General features: G+C 45.3%; 1 protein-coding gene across 1 annotated transcript in view; it reads left to right on the top strand.

Moving 5' to 3' along the window:
- Nucleotides 1–1649: 1649 nt before the first annotated feature.
- SPON1 (spondin 1) overlaps nt 1650–20613 on the top strand; it is a 270328-nt gene continuing 251364 nt past the window's right edge. The window contains exon 1 of the mRNA XM_037050019.1: nt 1650–2123. Within this exon, the coding sequence (XP_036905914.1) occupies nt 1886–2123 (238 nt within the window). The 5' untranslated portion in view covers nt 1650–1885. The remainder of the gene's footprint in view (nt 2124–20613) is intronic.

Here is a 20613-nt window from a genome sequence, read left to right as displayed (position 1 = left end):
GGAATCTAGCCTGAACTCTGAGGCAGTGGAGTGATGCTGGAGACAATTCACTCAGGACACGGGCATAACTCTGAGTGCCGCTTTTGTAAAGGAAGGCTGGCCCGCTGGATCCAGTGCTGTTGAGGGTCAAGGAGGGTTAGAGCTGAGAAAACAGCGGACAGTAACTAGCTTCAGCAAGAGGCTACTCTTGGGTGACCTCTGAGGACAATGTCCAGTTAATAGTGGTGGCGGGAGTCCCAGCACAAGGACTGAGGAGTGAGTGGGCTGCTGAAGAGGAATGGAGACCCGCAGTGCAGGTGGTGCCTCCGGGCTGTTTTGTTGGTGGTGTCAAAGAGAAAAACCTGACCCAGAAAGCAACAGAGATGGCTTTTTAAGTGTAGGCTCTTGAGGTGTGTTGACTGCTCAGGGGAAGGGGGAGCTGGGTCATCGAAGCTTCCGAAAGCAGCTAGGGAGGCACGAGCATGACAAGCAGAGGCAGAGGCCTAAGGCCTTCTAGGCTTGGTCCACAGGGTCAGCCAAGACCTACCCATTGAAGGGATGGTGGGGGACAGTGGTCACTGGAGACCAGCCCAAGTGTTTCATATGGGTCATTTCATTTGATTCTAGCAGTCCCTAGAGGTAGAGTGTGTTGGCGCACTGGCACACCCCAACACCTTCTCCAGAGTGTGACACTGAAGCTTGGAGAGATTAAAGCTCTCCTAAGACTTACAGTGGCTGAGTGGCAGAATTGAGGTTTGATCCAGGTCTGTCCCCAGGGAAACACTGGGAGAAGTTTCTTCACTTGGCCTTTCTCCTGGGTGGCCTGGAGGTTGATGCCTGAGGCCCTGCCTAGTGATGCCTCAGGCTCAGCTCCTCTCCTAGGGTCTGTCACAGGGGGCGGGGGAACCTGAACTAAAATCTAAGCCAAGAAAACTCAGGCTTTTCTCAGAACCTTTCAAAATTCCTTTCCAAGGCTACATGAGGACTTTTGTGGACATCAGACACTTTTGTCTCTGTGAATTCCTTTCTTCATAAAACAGTAGTAAAATATCCTATACTTGTATAGGTATAAATACAAGTATATTGATATTATATAGTGAAGCCTTTTATCAGACCTAATTTTCTTCTGATTTTAAAGAAAATACTGCAGGAATCTCCAAAAGTATGACAGGCCATAGGCGTTCTGCCTGCAGGACCCAATGGATGGGTTGTTCTCTCCATTTCTCGTCCTCCAGTCTGACTTGTTGCAACAGCCGCAGGGGAAGAAGGAGAGACAGTCATGGCCTCTGACCCCGCCTTGACAGTTTGGCTGAGGCTTCAGTTTGCTCGTCTGTACCATGCGTGAAAGTAATGCCGTGTTTATTGTGTGCAGTAAGTGTGAAGGTGAGCAGAGGCCCTAAGTCAACTGCCCAGCATACAGCTAGGCACAGAGTAGGTGTGCAACAAAAGTTAGTTCTGTCTTTCCCTCCTTCCAGTACCCTCTTCCACATAATCCAGAGCATAGCGGGGTTTGGGGGAGCCGGCTCCTTGGTGGTGGGACAGAGTCCACAGTGTCCTTGTGTCTTGTGACTTCCTCACCAGACCCTGGAAATCAGCATCGCAAAATAAACACCGCCGGTCCGCTAATCGCCAGCTCGGAAACAAAACAGCGCTGCGCTCGGGGATCTGGGCAAAATCAGCCCTCCCTCTTCCTTCGCCACCGCCCTCCCTTCCTCGCGCTGCTCACTCGCTCAGCGCCGCTCCGCGCCGCACAGCCGCCAAACGGAGGCAGGCAAGGTCTCTCCGCTCTGAGCTCCCGCTTCCCGCCCGGGCTCCGCCAGGTCTCGCTTCCGCGGGGACCCCTTCGGGCAGGAGTCTCGTGCTGAGAGGGCCGGCGGCAGCGGCACAAAGTTGGGGGCCCGCGAGGATGAGGCTGTCCCCGGCGACCCCGAGGCTGAGCAGGAGTCCAGTGCTGCTGGCCCTGGCGCTGCCCCTGGCCGCGGCGCTGGCCTTCTCCGACGAGACCCTGGACAAAGTGCCCAAGTCGGAGGGCTACTGCAGCCGCATCCTGCGGGCTCAAGGCACGCGGCGCGAGGGCTACACCGAGTTCAGCCTCCGAGTGGAGGGAGACCCCGACTTCTACAAGCCCGGAAACAGCTACCGCGGTAAGTGCCCCGGCGTGGCGTTGGGGTCGCGGGACCCGGCCCCCGGGGGGCGCTGGACGCGCGGTGCGGGAGGAAGGCGCACAGCGTCCGGGCGCACAGTGCCGGCGCAGCGGGCAAGGGCCCTAATGCTCCGGCTGCCCTCAGCCCTTCTAGCTGCGAGCCCCTTCCCAAGCCAGTTCTGGGGTCGTCGTGGGGCCCGCAGCCAGGCAAGCAGCCCGCATCTCCGACTCGCGATTCCGGGTGTGTGCTAAAGCAAAGCGACGCGTCACCGACCTGTCTGGGAGGGAGCCCGCCTGCTCCCGGAGAGCGGAGGAGACCCGCCTCTCTCCAGATCCGTCTCTGGAGGGGAGGGGACCCTAGGTTCTCCCAGTCGGGTCCCAGTCAAGGTGGTGAACTCCAGCTTTCCCCACAGCCATTCCTGAAGGAGAACATTTCGGCTTGTCTCCGAGTGACCCCCGGCGGGACGGTCACTCCAGCTTCCCCGACAGATCCCTTTAGGAGAAGGGACTTTAAGCTCCCCCCTTAACTGCACACGGGGAGGAAGGAGGAAGAGCCTGGAGCTTCTCGGAAGGGTCTCTGGAAAGAACTACCATTGATACTTTCTGTCCCAGGCCAGGGGAAAGACCCTGGGTTTTCTAAACTAGGCTCCGGGCGAAACTGGAACGGGCCTTCAAAGATCTCTGGGTAGTCTCGGTAGTCTCGGGGAGCAAAGGGGAACCCGGTGAAGACGGAAAGGGAAGCCCGAATTCCTGAGGCCTGCTCCCTGGAGGCCGGGTGGCCTTGGCTCCGGAAACCCGGAGGCTCCGTGCCCCAGGGATGTGGCGCCTAAGCTCCCCAGATGCGAGCGGGCTTTCGGGAGCGCGGGAAGGGGATGTCCAAGCAGGTGAGCGCTTCCCGGGCAGGACTCGTAGCGCGACCGGTGCAGACCTGACGACCCCCGACTCCATCCCCACGGCCCACCTCCTCTCTCCTGAGCCGGTCATCTCTCCAGACATCTTTCCCCCCCATGCAGCAGCTGCCTTCTCCAGCTGGAAAACATGACCTGAGGCAGGGAAGGAAGCCTGCCTGGCTTCACCTGTGGCCCCGCTGGCGAGGAGTGGCGAGGGTGCGTCTCCCTGCACTCCCGCCTGCTCCTCCATGGGTCAACTATGGTACCAAGCAGGGAAAAGTGGGATGTTGGGGCATCTGGGGGGGCAAATGGGTTCGCAGCCGCCATCCTTCCACCCCACCTTCCCGGTTCCTAGAGCATCACAGGTGGAAGCTGTGGGAGCAACCGTAGAGAAAGTTTGGGGCCGTGTCAGCGGGCCGAGCGCCCACACAGACGACAAAAACCGCGGGCCACCCTTCTCAGAACGCTTCGGCTGTTTCTCCCGTCCTTGCCCCCGACTGTCTCCACCTGGGCTACCCGGAGCCTGCTTGCAGGCGCCCTCAGCTCCGGGAGGCGCTCAGCGCTTGGGCACGCGGGTCGGCGGGATCGTCTGGACTTCGCTGGGAGGAGAAAGACCTTCGGCGGAGGACTGGCGACCCAGCGCAGGAAGCAGCTGGCAGGGTGGGCGCGCGGCTCAAGTAGCCGAACCGACGTGTGGCCACAGCATCTCCGCCAAGCTGAGAGACAGCCTCTGCTCTCGGTGGACCGGAGGGAAGCGGACATAACTGCAATGGCCTCTTTAGCGCTCCCCCCCCCCCCCCCCACGGAGGATCTGTGTTCTCTTAGGAAACTGCCCCAGCTCCGCGGGGCAGAGGAAGATGTGGCNCCACCTTCCCGGTTCCTAGAGCATCACAGGTAGAAGCTGTGGGAGCAACCGTAGAGAAAGTTTGGGGCCGTGTCAGCGGGCCGAGCGCCCACACAGACGACAAAAACCGCGGGCCACCCTTTTCAGAACGCTTCGGCTGTTTCTCCCGTCCTTGCCCCCGACTGTCTCCACCTGGGCTACCCGGAGCCTGCTTGCAGGCGCCCTCAGCACCGGGAGGCGCTCAGCGCTTGGGCACGCGGGTCGGCGGGATCGTCTGGACTTCGCTGGGAGGAGAAAGACCTTCGGCGGAGGACTGGCGACCCAGCGCAGGAAGCAGCTGGCAGGGTGGGCGCGCGGCTCAAGTAGCCGAACCGACGTGTGGCCACAGCATCTCCGCCAAGCTGAGAGACAGCCTCTGCTCTCGGTGGACCGGAGGGAAGCGGACATAACTGCAATGGCCTCTTTAGCGCTCCCCCCCCCCCCCCCCCCGGAGGATCTGTGTTCTCNCCCCCCCCCCCCCCACGGAGGATCTGTGTTCTCTTAGGAAACTGCCCCAGCTCCGCGGGGCAGAGGAAGATGTGGCTCTGCAGGCAGATCGACTTGAGTTCCGTAGCTGTAAGACCTTGTGCAGATTCTTGCTTTCTCCGAGTCCATTTTCCAGTGTGAAAATACTAGCTGTTTATCCTCCCTCTGTGTGGTTGTCAGGAGTAATTGACTTTGCAAAGTAGAGTGTGCCCGAGGTCTGGACACGTGTTCTCTTGAGTCGGATATGCAGCCTTTATTAGTTTAATAATGGAGGGATGTACTTTGTCAAATTTGTTTTGTTTGGGTGTGTGTGTGTGTGTGTGTGTGTTTAAAGGCTTTCTCAGTACTCCACCTGTCCAATCTACCAGTGAATGGTGGTTTTCAGGGCCCTCAAGAATGAACTGAATAAATGAATGATTTCTCCATGGTAGGAGTCTTGCCTAAGATTGTTCCTAATTCAAGAAGGGGAAGACTATTTTAGGTAGTTAGACCAGCTTGGGGCCCAGGCCCAGGGTCCTACCCAGCATCTCTTCCCAGACTCGCTGGCTCTCTCGCTTGAATCCTCCCAGCTTGGCTGAGCACTGGCAGCAGCGGGCGCCGGGCTCTGGGAGGGATACCTCAGCTATTCACAGGGACGGAAAGATTCCATGGCTGGGTAGGTGAGGTGTCGGTGGCCTGGAAGCCGGAACTGGAGCTAGGGGAGCACTAGACTTTCAGCTTACAGTAATTCCAACCTATAATGTTAGCCTTTTGGACTGTGAAGCCCCCACTCAAACCACTAGGTAGGCAATCATCCTTTCTCCTTTCTGCTGGCTAAAAGGTCTTGCAAGATCTTGCGGGAGCCATACTTCGGCCTTCTGTGATGAGCAAACCTGATTCCGCCGCTCAAAGTTGGGAAGATGGGGGTGCTGACCTAGTTTGACATTTTTCTGTTGGCTTATACTTTCTCAGAATACTTGTGTGAAAAGTATCCTGCTTGGAGTATTGACTTAGAGCAGTGGAAATTAAAATTCCTCTGGTGTTCTATTTGCTTTTTTTTTTAACTCTTTTCCTGAATTTGTGCCCCTCACAATCCTTAGAATCAATCCTTGGCTTGTTTTCCTTCCTCAAATCTTTGTCCCCAGTATTCCAGTTCATCTCCAAATAGCTTCTGCTCTCCATGCTCCCCACCCCAGTATACCCTTTAGACAATCTAGCCTGGTATAAAATGGTCACTGTTAAAAACATATACATTGAAACATGGGGTTTCTTCTCCATAGCCAGGATCCCATTGAGATTACTATTCAGCCTTTTCCAAGCTGTTAGTACTACATTGACTTCCTTCTCTCTCCCACCACTTCTTTCTACTCTGCCCCCTCCTCCCTCATCCCTGTCCCTCTGCAATAATTATGCTTTTGAAAGCTCTGAAAGGCCTGCTCTGTTTCTGACCATGCCCTCCTTTGAAAAGGAGATTACAGTGATTAAAAATAACAAGTTGAGGATCCTCAAGGGGCAGTCCTTATGGGAGGACAATTTGCAGGACCAGCCATTCCCAGATCACAATTTCAGGCCAAATAGAAGAGAATCAGCTGAAATGTTCAAGAATTGATTGAAAATAGAGGAGGCTCTTTTGTCTGACTAGAGGTCTGTTTATTAGGAAAATAAAGCCAGACCCTGGCTAATGAGAGTGGCTTTTCCTAGATGCTCTTTAAAGGGAAATTTCAAGGAACTTGATGGGAAAAGAATGTTCAGTTGAAATTGAAAAGCTTCTCCAACTTCAAGCATAATTGGGGGATTTATTCTAAACTGGGAGGTTTGGAGATCTCCAAAGCTGCTTTTCCTTCTCTTTCTTTGTCCCACTCTGGGGCACACACTGCCATAGGAGTGTGTGCCCCAGAGTGTCCCACCTCAACCCGGTAGAAAGAGTGCAGGCTTTGATATTGGCCGAGTCTGTTTCAACTCCTGCTCAGTCACATAATTACTTTGCAATCCGAAACAGGCCACTCCACCCCTCTGACCCACGGTTTCCCCAACTAAAATGAGAGTGCCTTCCCACACCCCACCCCCAGTGTTGCTGTGAGAATTAGAAATAATACATGTCAAAAGAAATTGTCACACAGTAGGTGCTAAAATAAATACATGTTATGAGATGATTATTTTAGAAATAGAAAAATATTTGGCAGTGAGCACTGGATGAGACAGTGTGTTAAGTGCTTCCTACTCATCTCACATCTTATTCCTTCTACTACTTTGAGGTGGTTTATTATTCTTATTTGCATTTGAGAACATTGAGTTTTAGGGAGGTTAGTAACTTGCCGTGGTCGCACAACTAATAATCAGTGGAGTCAAGATAAAAATTCAGAGATATCTTACTCCTAAATCTGTGCTCTTAACCGGTCTTCCACACAGAGTCAATGAAATGAATTAGGAATAGAATAAATTCACTCAATTACTCCAGTCTTCTGGACGGTGTCTTCACTGACGGACAGCAGAAGCAACAAATCAAGATAAAAACTGACATATCTCGGGACACAAAGTATGAAGTGATGGGTCCGTAGTTATATTTTCTTTTTATAGACTGCAGTTTTGCATTTTCCCATAAACCAGAGGGTTAATTTGGAAACATGAAAATCTTGTCAATCTTTAGCAATTCGTTTTGTGTGCAGGGAAACAGAAACACATAGGATAGGAAAAAAGAAACTAATTGGAGTATTGTTTTGTTTTTACATGCAGATGTTATATGATCATGCCAGTAAAATCATATGTTGAAAAGTACAAAGGTGTAATCTGATAAAATTAAGCTGGATGGGGCCTTTTAAATAAACTCTTATCTGGTGTTTTTATTTTAGGTGCTGCCGATGATATTGTAATTAGTTGTAAGTCACTCCTACCTCTCCCCTTTTCTTGCACTACTACCCTCCTTTTTAAAAATAATGTTTGACTGGACTGCTACGTGCAAAAGAAGAAAGAAAGAAAGAGACTCAACTACCAACTTACACCGTACACACAAAAAAACTCAAGGTGGATAAAAAATTTAAATATAAGTTGTGACACCATAAAAGTCCTAGAGGAGAACATAGGCAGGAAAATCTCAGATATTCTACACAGCAGTTTTTTAACCAATATGCCCCCTAGATCAAGGGACTTAAAGGACACAAATAAACAAATGTGACTTCATCAAAATAACAGGCTTCTGCATGACTACATATAACATTATCAAAATGAAAAGGGAACCAGCCATATGGGAAAACATATTTGCCAGTGGTACCTCAGGCAAGAGTTTGATCTCCAAAATGTAGGAAGAACCCACACAGCTCCGCTCCAGGAAAACAAACAACCCAATTTAAAAAAGTGGGCAAAGGACCTGAATAGACACTTCTCCAAAGAGGACATGCAGAAGGCCTAGAGACATATGAAAGGATGCTCAGCATCACTAGCCATTAGAGAGATGCAATTAAAAGCACAATGAGATACCACTTCAGAATGGCCATCATAAAAAAAAAATCAACAAATAGCAAGCGTTGGAGAAGTTGTAGAGAAAAGGGAAACCTAGTACACTGTCGGTGGGAATGCAGACTGGTGCAACCACTGTGGAAAACAGTATGGAGTTTCCTCAGAAAACTAAAAATGGACCTGCCTTTTGACCCAGCAATTCTACTGCTGGGTTTATACCCTAAGAATCCTGAAACACCAATTCAAAAGAACCTATGCACCCCAATGTTCATAGCAGCACAATTTACAATAGCCAAGTGTTAGAAGCTACCTAAGTGCCCATCAGTGAATGAGTGGATCAAAAAACTATGATGCCTTTGCACAATGGAACACTACACAGCAGAAAGAAAGAAGGAGCTCCTACCCTTTTTGACAGCATGGATGGATCTGGAGAGCTTTATGCTAAGAGAAATAAGCCAGATGGTGAAAGACAAATATCATATGATCTCACCTATAAGTGGAACCTAATCAATAAAACAAACAAGCAAGCAAAATAGAATGATTGACATTGAAATAAAGAACAAACTGACAGTACCAGAGGGGAGGAAGGAGGGGATAACAAGGGAAAAAGGGGGAGGGTCATCAAGAAACATGTATAAAGGACGCATGGACAAAGCCAAAGGGAGATAGAATCAAGGGTGGGAGGTGGGGATGGGTTGGGCAGGGGGAGTGGTGTGGGCTAAATGGAGACAATTGTACTTGAACAACAATAAAAAAATAATGTTTGAGGTATATCGACAAATAACTTTATATTAGCGTACAATGTAAGATTTAACATTGGGAATTGAACCAGCAACCCTTTGCTTCACAGGCCTGTGCTCAATCCACTGAGCGACACCAGTCAGGGCTAAAGTGTTATTTCTTCTCTTTTGTTTCTAACAGTGTGTAGTTTAGTTTGAATATATGTGTATCAGGGAACTCACTATGTCACATAAAGAATTCCATGCAGCTGCCCAGCTCTTACCAGTATGAAATTTTCACCAGGTGTCTTTGCTGCTCTGGAGTTGAGGCTAAGACAGGAAGGGTCAGGGGTTATGTGACATCACCAAAAGTTCTTTGCAAGCTCTGCTTAGACAAAGCTTCTAACTTTCACAGAATAATCATAACTGCTATGAAAAGTTCTGGGAAACTTAAACAAGAGCCTACTCACATCCGTTTATTTGATGAGGCACCAAAACTCCATAGGAAATAACTTAAATCCAATGTATGGTTGTGGTTCAGATATTTGCAAGTACATCTTGTGGACTGTGCTAGAGAGGGGAAGGATGGGGAAGGGCACAAAGCACAAACCAATGCACGTGGGGGATAGGAACGTGGGAAGGTGGGCAGACTCAGCAGCAGGCCATAAAAACCAAATGTTGATTCCAGGTGCCAAAGGAGGCTCTTCTGATGTTCTTCCTCTTTCTTCCTTCTTCCTTTTTTCCTCCCTTTCCTTCTTTATTTTCCCCTCCACCCTTTTTTACTTCTCCTTCTACTCAAAACAGCAGTACTGCTCTTTGAATTTTCTAAATGCACCAGGCTTATTCCCACCCCAGGGCCTTTGTATGTGCTCTTATCCATGTCTAGGTTGCTCTTTGGATGGCTCACTCCTTATCTTTTAAGTTTCAGTTCTGAAGTTATCTCTTCGAAGAGGCGCCTCTGGCCACCAATTTATGTTTCCCATTATTTTGCTTGACTTTATTTTCTTTATAGCACTTAATCATTCTCTGAAAATGATCTTATCACCTGCCTCCTCAAGCTAGAGTACAAGCTTTTTGAAATAGATCAAGGACTGTGTCTTTCTTATTGCCATTGGTGAAAGCCGGACCATTGATGGTTCAGAGGTGAAGCGCAGAGGACAGAAGGCAAAAGAGCAAAGGAAAAGGGCTGCCAGTTTCAGACACTGGCTCTGATTACATAGAGAATAGGGCAGAGGAGACTGTTGATCCATCAAACCTGGAAACCAGTTAATAAAGTGACTTTCCCTGAAATCAGTGCTTTGTAGGGTCACTTGCACTGTACCCAAACCTGAATCAGAATCGCTTGGGCAGTTTTTTATTGTTGTTCTATTACAGTTGTCCCAATTTTTCCCCCTGTTGTTCACTGCTCCCCTAGTCAATCCCTGTTGTCCATGTCCAAGGGTCAGTTATATGTGTTCATTGTCTAGAATCTTCCCTTCTTAGACCCTTTCTTTCCCTACTCTCTCTTCTGGTCACTGTCCGTTTGTTCTTTATTTTCATGCCTGTGGTTCTGTTTTGTTGCAAAAGGTAGGAGTTCCTTCTTTCTTTCTGCTGCATAGTATTCCATTGTGTAAATGTACCACAGTTTCTTGATCTACTCATTTACTGATGGGCCCTTAGGCTGTTTCCAGCACTTGGTTATTGCAAATAATGCTGCTATGAACACTGAGGTACATAGGTTCTTTTGAATTGATGTTTCAGCCCTGGAATCACCGGATCAAAAGGCAGTTCCACGTTTCGTTTTTTTGAGGAAATTCCATACTGTTTTATACAGCGGCTGCACCAGCCTGCATTCCCACCAACAGTGCACTAGTGTTCCCATTTCTCTGCAGCCCCTCCAACACTCGTTGTTTGTTAATTTGTTTATAATGGCCATTCTGACTGGTGTAAAGTGGTATCTCATTTTGTTTTTAATTTGCTTCTCTTTGATGGTTAGTGATGTTGAGCATCCTTTCATATGTCTATGGGCCCTCTGTATGTCTTCCTTGAAGAAGTGTCTGTTCAGCCTTTGCCCATTTTTTAATTGGATTGTTTGTCTTCCTGGAATGGAGTTGTGTGAGTTCTTTCTGTATTTTGGAGATCAAACCGTTGTCTGAGGTATCATTGGCAAATGTGTTTTCCCATATAGTTGGTTCTCTTTTCATTTTACTGATGTTTTCTTTAGCCATGCAGAAGCTTTTTAGTTTGTTGTATTCCCATTTGTTCATTTGTTTCTTTATTTCACTTGCTCTAGGAGACATATAGGTGAAAATATTGCCATGTGGGGTATCTGAAATTTCACTGCCTATGTTTTCCTCTAGGACTTTTATGATGTCACAGCTTATATTTAAGTCTTTTATCTATCTTGAGATTATTCTCATGTAATTTGTTAGTCTAGCTTCATTTTCTTTTGCATGTACCTGTCCAGATCTCCCGACACCATTTATTGAAGAGGGTATTTTTATTCCATTTTATGCTACTACCCCCTTTGTCAAATATTAATTGATCAGAGAGACCTGGGTTTACTTCTGGGCTCTCTATTCTGTTCCATTGATCTATGTGTCTGTTCTTATGCCGGTACCAGTCTGTTTCGATTACAGTGACCTTGTAATATAGTTTGCAATCACGTATTGTGATCACTCCTACTTTATTCTTCTTTCTCAAGAGTGCTGAAGGTATTCGGGGTTGTTTTTGGTTCCATATAAGGGTTTGAAATATTTGTTCTAAATCTGTGAAACACATCATTGGTATTTTAATAGGAATTGCATTGAATCTAGGAAAACATTTTAAAAAATATATAACTTTACTGGCCCTCCCCCAACAAAGGGCTGAATTCCAGGAATGTATATACTTTATATTTTTTTCTTTTCAAATGAGATGACAAGGCACAAAGAGAAGGTGGGCAAAATGTAGTCACTTTTCTATGAGCATGCTCTCCTATCACCACCTCTCCCAGCCTCCACCTCTAGACTCCAATGCCCCACGTACTATAACACCTGGTCACCTCATTGCCCTTTCCTGTTGCTGCGGACAGAGTACAGTGGCCAGGGAAATGTCCTCAGAGCCAGCACAGTGGCATTGTTTCTTGCCTTGGCAGTGGAGGAGTGAGGAGAGAAGAACCTGAGCTTCCTTTAGGTGACCACCCACAGCCTTGCAGAGCCTGAGCTGGGGCTGACTCTGCTGTACTTCTCTGCTGCTAGCATCTTCCTCACATGCAACTTTCACGCATAGTTGAGGTTCTGTCCTTGGGAGTCAAGCATATAAGCTTTCCCCTTGGCCATATGGCAGCCCTTGAGATGTTAGTGGAGAAATAGCTACTATGCCTTCTGACACAAATGCTCCCTTTCTTTAACCATTCTTTATAGGATGCCATTTCTTGTTTTCTAGCACTTCGTACTCCAGGTGTGCCCTGATCAGGATGGAACAAAGCTGAATGATTATCTCGCTTGTCCCGGACACTGTGTTTGTATTAAGCTTGCCAGGTCTTGTGTTTGCTATTTTGGCAGCTGTACTCTGGGACCACACCAAGCCTGTAGCCAGCCAAAATTCCTGTGATTTGCTGGGAGGTCTGCTGCCCTCCTCACGCCTAAAACTTGACATGATTACCCACTATATTTATTCCAGTACGTTTGGGTCCACCCCTGTAGCTATCAATCATTCATGAATCTGGATTCTGTCACTGAGTGACTAATCCACATATCTAATTTTGGATTATCCACGATTTTAATAAAGAAATAGTCATTAGAGAAGTTGGTTAGAATGTGGACAGGAGCCCTCTGGCAACCATTAAGAGTCTTTCCCTAAAGGTGACATCTAGTTAAGTAGTTTTGAAGTCAACTGATCTGCTGTCATCTTAGTGACATTTAAATACCAACTGCCACCCTCCTGGTCAGCCACCTCAGCTTAGTCATGAAAACTGTTTCTTTAGCCTGCTAAAGAATTTTACAGTCTAGGCAGAATTATTTTCTTTCTTTGCTTCAAAATTAGTCACAACTTTTTCCACTGCAAGTGGCAGAGATAAAGTCAAACTAAAGTGAAAAAGAGAATGTATTGAGTCCCATATTTAGAAAGCCCAGGGGTGGACTTCGCTTCGTGTGCATATGGATCTGGGACTCAAATGTTTTCTCTCTCTCTCCCTACCCTCTCTCCTCTTCCCTTTCGACCCTTCCCTTCTAGCCACTGTGTCTTGCTGCTTTCATCCTTTATGTCCATCTGGATTTCTGTGCATTACTCTTGCTTTACTTACTGAGATAAACTTTCTCCAAATGACAGGAAAGATAGCTGCCAATGACCTTCACTGAATAACCTTTCAGTGAGTTTTCTAACTTAAAAAAATTATCCCTTTCCCTTTAACTTCAAACTGAACAATCCCAGGGAAGTGTTTTGATTGGTCCAGCTTGGGTCATATACCCACGGGAATGGGGTAGAGAGAGATAGGCTGGTTCTGGGTCACTCATTTTTGTGACTTTGTATCTTAAGGAGAGGGACTGTGATTGGTATCCCTGAAGATCACTTGGTCACAGTAGGGGAAGAAGTGAGGTCCTAGAAGCATAGGTCCTTTAGAGCTTCCTGCCCTTATCCATATTCTCAGCTACAACGTTGGTTTAATTAATAAAATATATGACAAATAAGTCAGTCTCTTGTATAAGATAGGAATCATCATTATCATCTCATAAATTTGGCGTAAGTATTAAAGAAGATAATGAATATGAAATTCATTGCAACAGCTCAGTATGAGTTCATTCTTCCTCCCGTGTGCTATCTCCTTATGGGATAGCTTGGAGCCAGATGAACAACTGTGGATAGAAATAGGAATGGATGGCAAGGATGTGAGCATCCTGACTTATTTTTAATATATTGTGTTAATTAATTAATTAATTAATTTCTTCATATGGTGAACATTTATATATACTTAATATTAAAATATTAATTCATTGATTGTCATAATAACAGCATGACATAAGTACTACTACTGCCATTTTATAGGTGATTGAAAACAGAGACAATGAGAGGTCATGCAACTTGCTCAAGGTTACTACACACGGTAAATGGGAATTTGGATGCGGGACTACTTGCTACGTCCATTGTAGAAAGACAGCCTTTGCAATTTTAAACATGCAATATCTTTAATCCAGAATTGGAGATGTTCCCTGCCTTGAATTCTGGGAGTATATACCGAAGAAGTTCATCCAGGGAAACAGCATTATTCAATCCTACTCTACATACACACTTGCTCACTCTTGGACTTTTAGCTCTGTCTTCCTATCTGCCAACCCATCATCAGGATCTTTTTCTGCCTGATCCTGATGGGGTGGACTGAATTATTGTGCCAATTTCTACGTGAAGCATGTCAGTTGCAGCTCCTCAGAGCTCTGGAAGTTGTGCAGAGTAAGGAGTGGACCACGGTGGCTTATGTAATGCTCCAGTAGTCTACACAATGTCATGTTACAAGTTAAGGCAGAAACTGAGTTGCTTGTACTTGATGTGTCCAGCATATAGCAGGTGGGTGTCAGGGGCTGGCTGTGTGATGGAGCTGGGATCTAATTCAGGTCCCAGACTGGGGCGGGGTCTGAAACCTAGGGGCAGCGTGGGGCAGGTGATGGCACTGGACAAGATTCAGTAAGGCTAATGGGTATAGCCAATGAATTGGGAAACAGTTCACCAGAGTTTATGTTAGATGGTTGACACACAAGCACTTGAAGGACCCAGAAAGCTATTTGGGAATTAGGTAGAACTGAAGTTTTTGCATGGCAAGTGTACCGAAAGGTGGGGAGAACTCAACCTGGATTGGAGATTTGAGGCTAGGCTCTAGTGTGAATTATCAGTCCCCATGTAAACAAGGCAAGAAAGACCCTTGCCACTGAGCTGATTTTTAGGGCAGGACTGTAGTCCAATAATCGTGTAACTTTCAGCCTGATATTCCTAAAACAAATCTGAATATAACATTCTTCAACTCAAAGTCATCAGTGCCTCCTCACTGCCTCCAAGATGGTGTTCACACTTCTTAACAAAGCTTTGAAGAAGCCTTTAACTATTTACCCCCTGTGTTCCTTCTTCTCCCACTTAGCCTCTTAGCACAGCCTCTATCCCAGTTTGCAACTTAGGGAAATACTGAATTTAGGAAATAGTTTTGGTTTCCAAGGCCTAGACTGGCCTGGCATGCCTTTCTCTCTAACTGGAATGCTGTTGCTCATCTTGTCCCCTGGACAGATTCCTACTCCTCACTCACCTTGCTGTTCACATGTCATCTTTTCCTCAAAGCCTCCTCTAACTCCCCAGTAGACTTACATGTTCCCTCCTCTGGGATCCCAGACCATTTTTGTTCATACCTCCATTATACCCATCACATGTTGTAAAAACTCTCTGCTGATGTATCTTTTTCTCCCATCTCCTAGAGTGTGTGCTTCAAGAGGACAGAAGCCATGCTGTTTCTCTCCGTGTCTCCAGGGGCGTAGCCCTGGGCTGGCATGGAAAAGTGCTCAGTAAACAAAAGGATGAGGGAGGTTGAGACAGTACACACAGTAACCCATAAAACCCATGAGAACTTTGGAGGAGTAACCAGAGCAGGAATAGCAAACTGTGCACTAAAAAACTCTTTGTCATTCATTCATTCATCCATTCATTCAACAAGCACTTATTGAGGACTTTCTTTGTGTTAAGAGCTATTCTAAAAGCTAAAGATACAGTGAAATTCAAGAGACTTGGTCTCTGCCCTCATAGAATTTACAAGTTATTAAGGGAGATTGGCATTTAATAATTCACAAATAAATACTTTATTAAAATTGGGAAAAGGAAAGGGGTATTGACAGGGTATGTCGTGTAGATGTGGAGGGGCTGAGAGGACCTCACACAGCACTCTATCTTGCGTGTGATGAGCTGCAAGAAGACTCGGTTCAAGTTTATAAGGACTTACTCATGTCCCTCCATATCCTGGCCCTGCAAAAGTTATCTCCCCAAACGATACTGCAACCCTCTTAGTGGTCCTTTCTTAGCACCTATTAGAGTGTTTCTCTGGAGATTCAGTCATTGTGCCTGAATACCAGCTCTTTGAAACTCATTGTTGGTTGATCGGCCTACTGGGCATCATTATCTTCATTATCATAATCATCATTTTTTGTCATCATCTTCATTATCCCCCAAATCACCACCACCACCACCACCACCACATCATCATCCTTTACAATTCTTGAATGTTTTGTATGTGCCAGGTACTATGTTAAAAGCGTACTTAATCCTTTCTACATTCTTATGAATGGGCAATATCATTAACTTCTTTTTAAAAATGAAGAAATAAGAAGGTTAAGTAACTTGCCAGGGGTCATGTAATTAATAAGTGTTAGCTCTAAGATTCTAATCCCAAATCTTTGCTCTTAACCAGTTTCCTGTATGTGCTCACAGGATGGCTTCAAATGGACCCTTCTTTCTTTCTTTCTTTTTAAAAATCCTTTGTAAGCATTTTTCTTGAATTCCTTAGGTCCCTTAATGGCCTCTCTTGGGAGGCAGTTGGAAGAAGTCATTAGAGAGAAAATTCTATTATTTATTGCCAAGCAGTCGTCTTTAGTCATTACCGGAATTCAGAACACACTGCACGTTTGTTCCTTTCGGGAGAGAGTCATGTAATGGGGTCCTTTGGAGAGGTAGGGTCTCCTCTCTTTCTTCAAATTAGGTACACTGTGTGATACCATCACCACCAGGGATAATTACAGATGCAAACACCACCCCGAGTTCAGCATCCGGAGCCTCCAGCTTGTGGGTTGTAATCAATAATGTAGAGTCGAACCATGGTTTTCTAGAACTTACAGGAATGCAGCATCCTGAAAAGCTGAGTTTATGGTTAGTCTTTTAAGGACACTACACAGATGTCCAAAAAAATGAACATGTACTGTTTGGAGACGTTTAATTAAACTGTTACTTACATATAGAAACGTTCACTAATCATGCAGCTTAGTGAATTATAACATGCTGAATACACTCACACAATTGGCATCCAGATCAAGAAATAGAACTTGAGCCCTGACCAGTGTGACTTGGTTGGTTGGGTATCATCCCACAAAGCATAAGGTCTCAGGTTCAATTCCTGGTCAGGGCACATGTCTGGGTTGCAGGTTCAGTCCCCAGTCAGGGCACAAATGGAAGGCAGCCAAGACATCAATGTTTTTCTCCTTCTCTTTCTTCAACTTTTCCCCTCTCTCTTAAACAATGAGAACAACAACAACAAAAACAACAACAAACATGACTACCACTGCAGAAGCATCCCTGTGCCCCCTTCAGACCAGTACTCACTCCCCTTGACATATAGAACCACTGTCCAGACCTCTAGCATTATAGGTTACTTTACCTGTTTTTTGAACTTTATATAACTATATGTATAAATGTAATCATACCTTTTGTATCCTTTTGTGTCTATCTTCTTCCACTCAAGATTATGTTTGTGAAACTTAACCATGTGGTATGTAGCAGCAATTTGTTTATTTTCATTACTATAAAACATTCAGTTCTGTGAATATGTCACAATATGCATATATATCTATTCTACTGCTGATGGACATTTGAGTGTTTATAAAATTACTATGAACATTCTTGTACATGTGGTGTGGTTCCATACATATATATATATGCATTTCTGTTGACTTAAGGGTAGCAACGCTGGGTTGTGGGTATCTGTATGTACAGCTCCAGTAAATACTGCTGAGGAGTTTTCCAGTGAAAGTCATTCATTTTCCATTTATCAACACTGTGAGAATTCCAGTTAACAACATTTGATATTGTTGATCCTTTTAAATCTAGTCAATCTGGTGGACATGCAGTAGTATTATGTTGTGGATTTAATCTTTATTTCCCTGTAGACTAATGAGGTTGAGTACCTTTTCATATGTTTATTGTGAAACAATAAACATATTGTGTATAGTGAGTACCTTCTTTTGTGAAATGGTAGCTCACATTTTGCCCGTTTTTCTCTATTAGGTTGTTCATCTTTTTTTTTTTTTTGATCTGAAAGGGTTTTTTATATATTCTGGATAAAACTTAATTGTTGGATGTATGGATTAAAAATATCTTCTCCCACACTGTGACTTACTTTTTCCTAATAGCGGTGTTTGATGAGAAAAATGTTAATATCAGCCCTTTTGTATATCTTCTCCTTTATTATCAGTTTTTTTAATGTCCAGTTAAAAAAATTTTTAGGTTGTTCACATTTTATCCTATGCCATTTTCTACAAACTTTGTTATTTTACTTTTCACATTTAGCTCTACAATCTGTGTGAAATTTATTTTGTGTGTGTTGTGACATAAAGACCATGATTTATCATTTTCTATATGGTTATCCAGTTTTCCTAGCACCATTTATTGAAAATACTGTCTTTCTCCCACTGCTCTGAAGTACATCTCTTATCATAAATCAAGTTTCCATATCTTTGTGAAACCTTTCTGGACCCCACGTTGTTCAGTTGGCCCATTTTTCTTCCTTGCTTTCGCACCCGATTGCATCTCTCTAGGTGTGCAGGTCCTGATACCTGGCGGCAGAAGCCCTCCGACTTTGTCTTTCTTCCTGGATCACTGTAGATATTCTCAGCCCTTTGCACTTCTGTGTAGATTTTAGAGTAGGCTTATCAGTATCGTAAAAGCATGCTGGGATTTTAATTTAGATTGCACCAAATCTATAAATCAATTTGAGAAGATCTGACATCTTCATAACACTGAGCCTACCATTCCGTGAAGTACGTTTAATTGTATATCAACTCTGTGCTAATCACTGTGCTGAGCTCAGAAGTGGTTCTTGCCTTTGAAGGCCTTACCAACGGGCCAACAGACACTTATACACGAAATAGAATTAATGTGATAGTCTCATCACTGATAATAGTAAGAGCTAATATTTATTACGTGCTTATTGTTTGCCGAGATGGTTCTTAAGGACTTTACATGTATTAATTCACTTATGCTTCACTTTTGTGGAGTGAATTGATATAATACGATGAAGTAAGTGCTATTATTGTGCCCATTGTATAGGTATTTATTTTTAATATTAACAGAGTCCAAGACAAAAGAGTACACAGGTCTTAATGGTGAAATCAGAGGACACATCACACGAAAGGTGAAAAGCTGACTTTTGAGGGAGTTTGTTAGGAGTGGGGAAGTGGAACATCGCAGACATATGAGTAGCCTCTGGAGAAAAATACTGCAGGGTGACGTGATAAGCTTTCCAGGAAACTGCCCCCGAGTGAGTCCCAGGACTGGAATGTGGTATGGCGGGAAACGGGAATGTGGTGGGTGAGGCTGGAGAGGCAGAGGCTGAGGGCCTTATAGTCTATGGAGTTTGAGCTTGAAACTCCTTATAGTCTATGGCGTTTGAGCTTTATGCTGAAGCCAGTGGCTGTGCAGCAGGGATTGGCCATCCATCTGAGGTTGGGCTCCCCAGAGCAGGCTGTATTCATTTCCTGGGGCTGCCTCACACAGTACTACAAACCAGAGGCTTAAAAAAACAGACGTGTGTTCTCTCACAGCTCTGGAGGCTAAAGTCTGAAACCAACATGTCAGCAGAATTGGTTCCTTCTGGGGGCTCGGAGGGCATGTTTCTTCCGTGGCTGTCCTTGTTCTGGTGACAGTCTTTGCTATTCCTTGGCTTGTAGGTGCATCACTGTAACCTCTGCTTCTCTCATCACCTGGCACTCTTCCCTGTGTGTCTCTGTGTAGCTTCTTCTAAGGACACCCGTCCTATGGGATTTAGAGCCCACTCTAATCCTGTAGGATCTCATGTTAACTAATTATACCCGCAAAGATGATAGTTCCAAATAAGGTCATATTTCCAGGCACAAGGGTGAGGATTGCAAAGTATATTTTTGGAGGACACAACTTAACCCATAAAATAAGCCCTCAGGTGAGAATTTGGGCGCAAGTGACTTACTAAGAAGTGATCCCAGGGAAAACCAGGAAAGTAGTAGAGAAACGAGACAGACAAGGGCAAAGGCCCCGACAGGATGTGACCCCATAGGAGGTCCCTCAGAAGAGTTTCAGTTTGATCCTGACAAACCATTTTGAAGTGGCAGGTGCCCCTCAGAGTTGTCCTCCCCTGGCGTAGGCAGCTGGGACTTTCATAGTAGGCAGAGCAGCCTCCAGTGATGCGAGGGCCGCAGGTGCTGACTGCTAGAAAGAGAGACACATCAGCATCAGGGTCCCTTTAAACTAGTAACAATGAATTTGAGGACATCTGAGCAGAGCACCTCTATTGTCTGCTTCCCTTCCTCTGGAACTGTGGCCTCAAAAGCCACCCCACTCCACCCTAGAGAGCCTTAGACTGCTCTGGGGATGTCTGTCTGTCCCTCAGAGATATCAGTTCTTTCATCTGACATCATGACCATTTTCTGCTTGCCACTGCTGAGCACCATGATTTTCTTACTGTATTTTATAGCATCCCACCCCCACTGCCACCGTACTTCCTTCCTTCCTTTCTATCTGACCTTTTATATACATCAATAGCCAATAAGAATGCTCCTTTACTTTTATGGGATGAACTGACCAATCATAGCATGAGATTTGCAATTTTTGTGTCTCGAAGTTCTCCTCTGAGAAGTATTGCTGGCTCATGGACCACTGCTACATTATCCAGGATGGGAGTTTTAGTTTTTGGAGTTTTAGGGTGCTTCATTTTCAGGACTGAAACTCGTTTGAGAATTTGGAAGACTAAATGCCCCTCCTCAGCAGAGGATTGCTTATCGGAATTGCATAAATATGATGTTAAGTGAATTAATTTAAAAAAATTGTAAATCACATTTTTATTTTTCAATTACAGTTGACATACAATATGATATTAGTTTCAGGTGTCCACCCCAGTGATTAGACATCATATAACTTACTAAGTGATCACTCTAATAAATTCTTTTTTACCCATCCCCTAAACTCCATCTCTCTGATAACTGTCTCATTGTTCTCTGTATCTACAAGTCTGTTTCTGTTCTACTTGTTCGTTTATTTTGTTGTTTAGACTCAATTGTTGATAAATATGTACTTATTGCCATTTTATTGTTCATATTTCTGACCTTTTTTTCTTTATGTTCTTCTTAAAGAAGA

This window comes from Sturnira hondurensis, unplaced genomic scaffold, assembly GCF_014824575.4.
Source record: "Sturnira hondurensis isolate 20B ecotype Veracruz unplaced genomic scaffold, ASM1482457v3 Scaffold0006505, whole genome shotgun sequence".
Taxonomy (NCBI): Eukaryota; Metazoa; Chordata; class Mammalia; order Chiroptera; family Phyllostomidae; genus Sturnira; species Sturnira hondurensis.
Note: the sequence above shows the minus strand (reverse complement) of the source record. Positions and strands in the feature narration are given on the sequence as shown.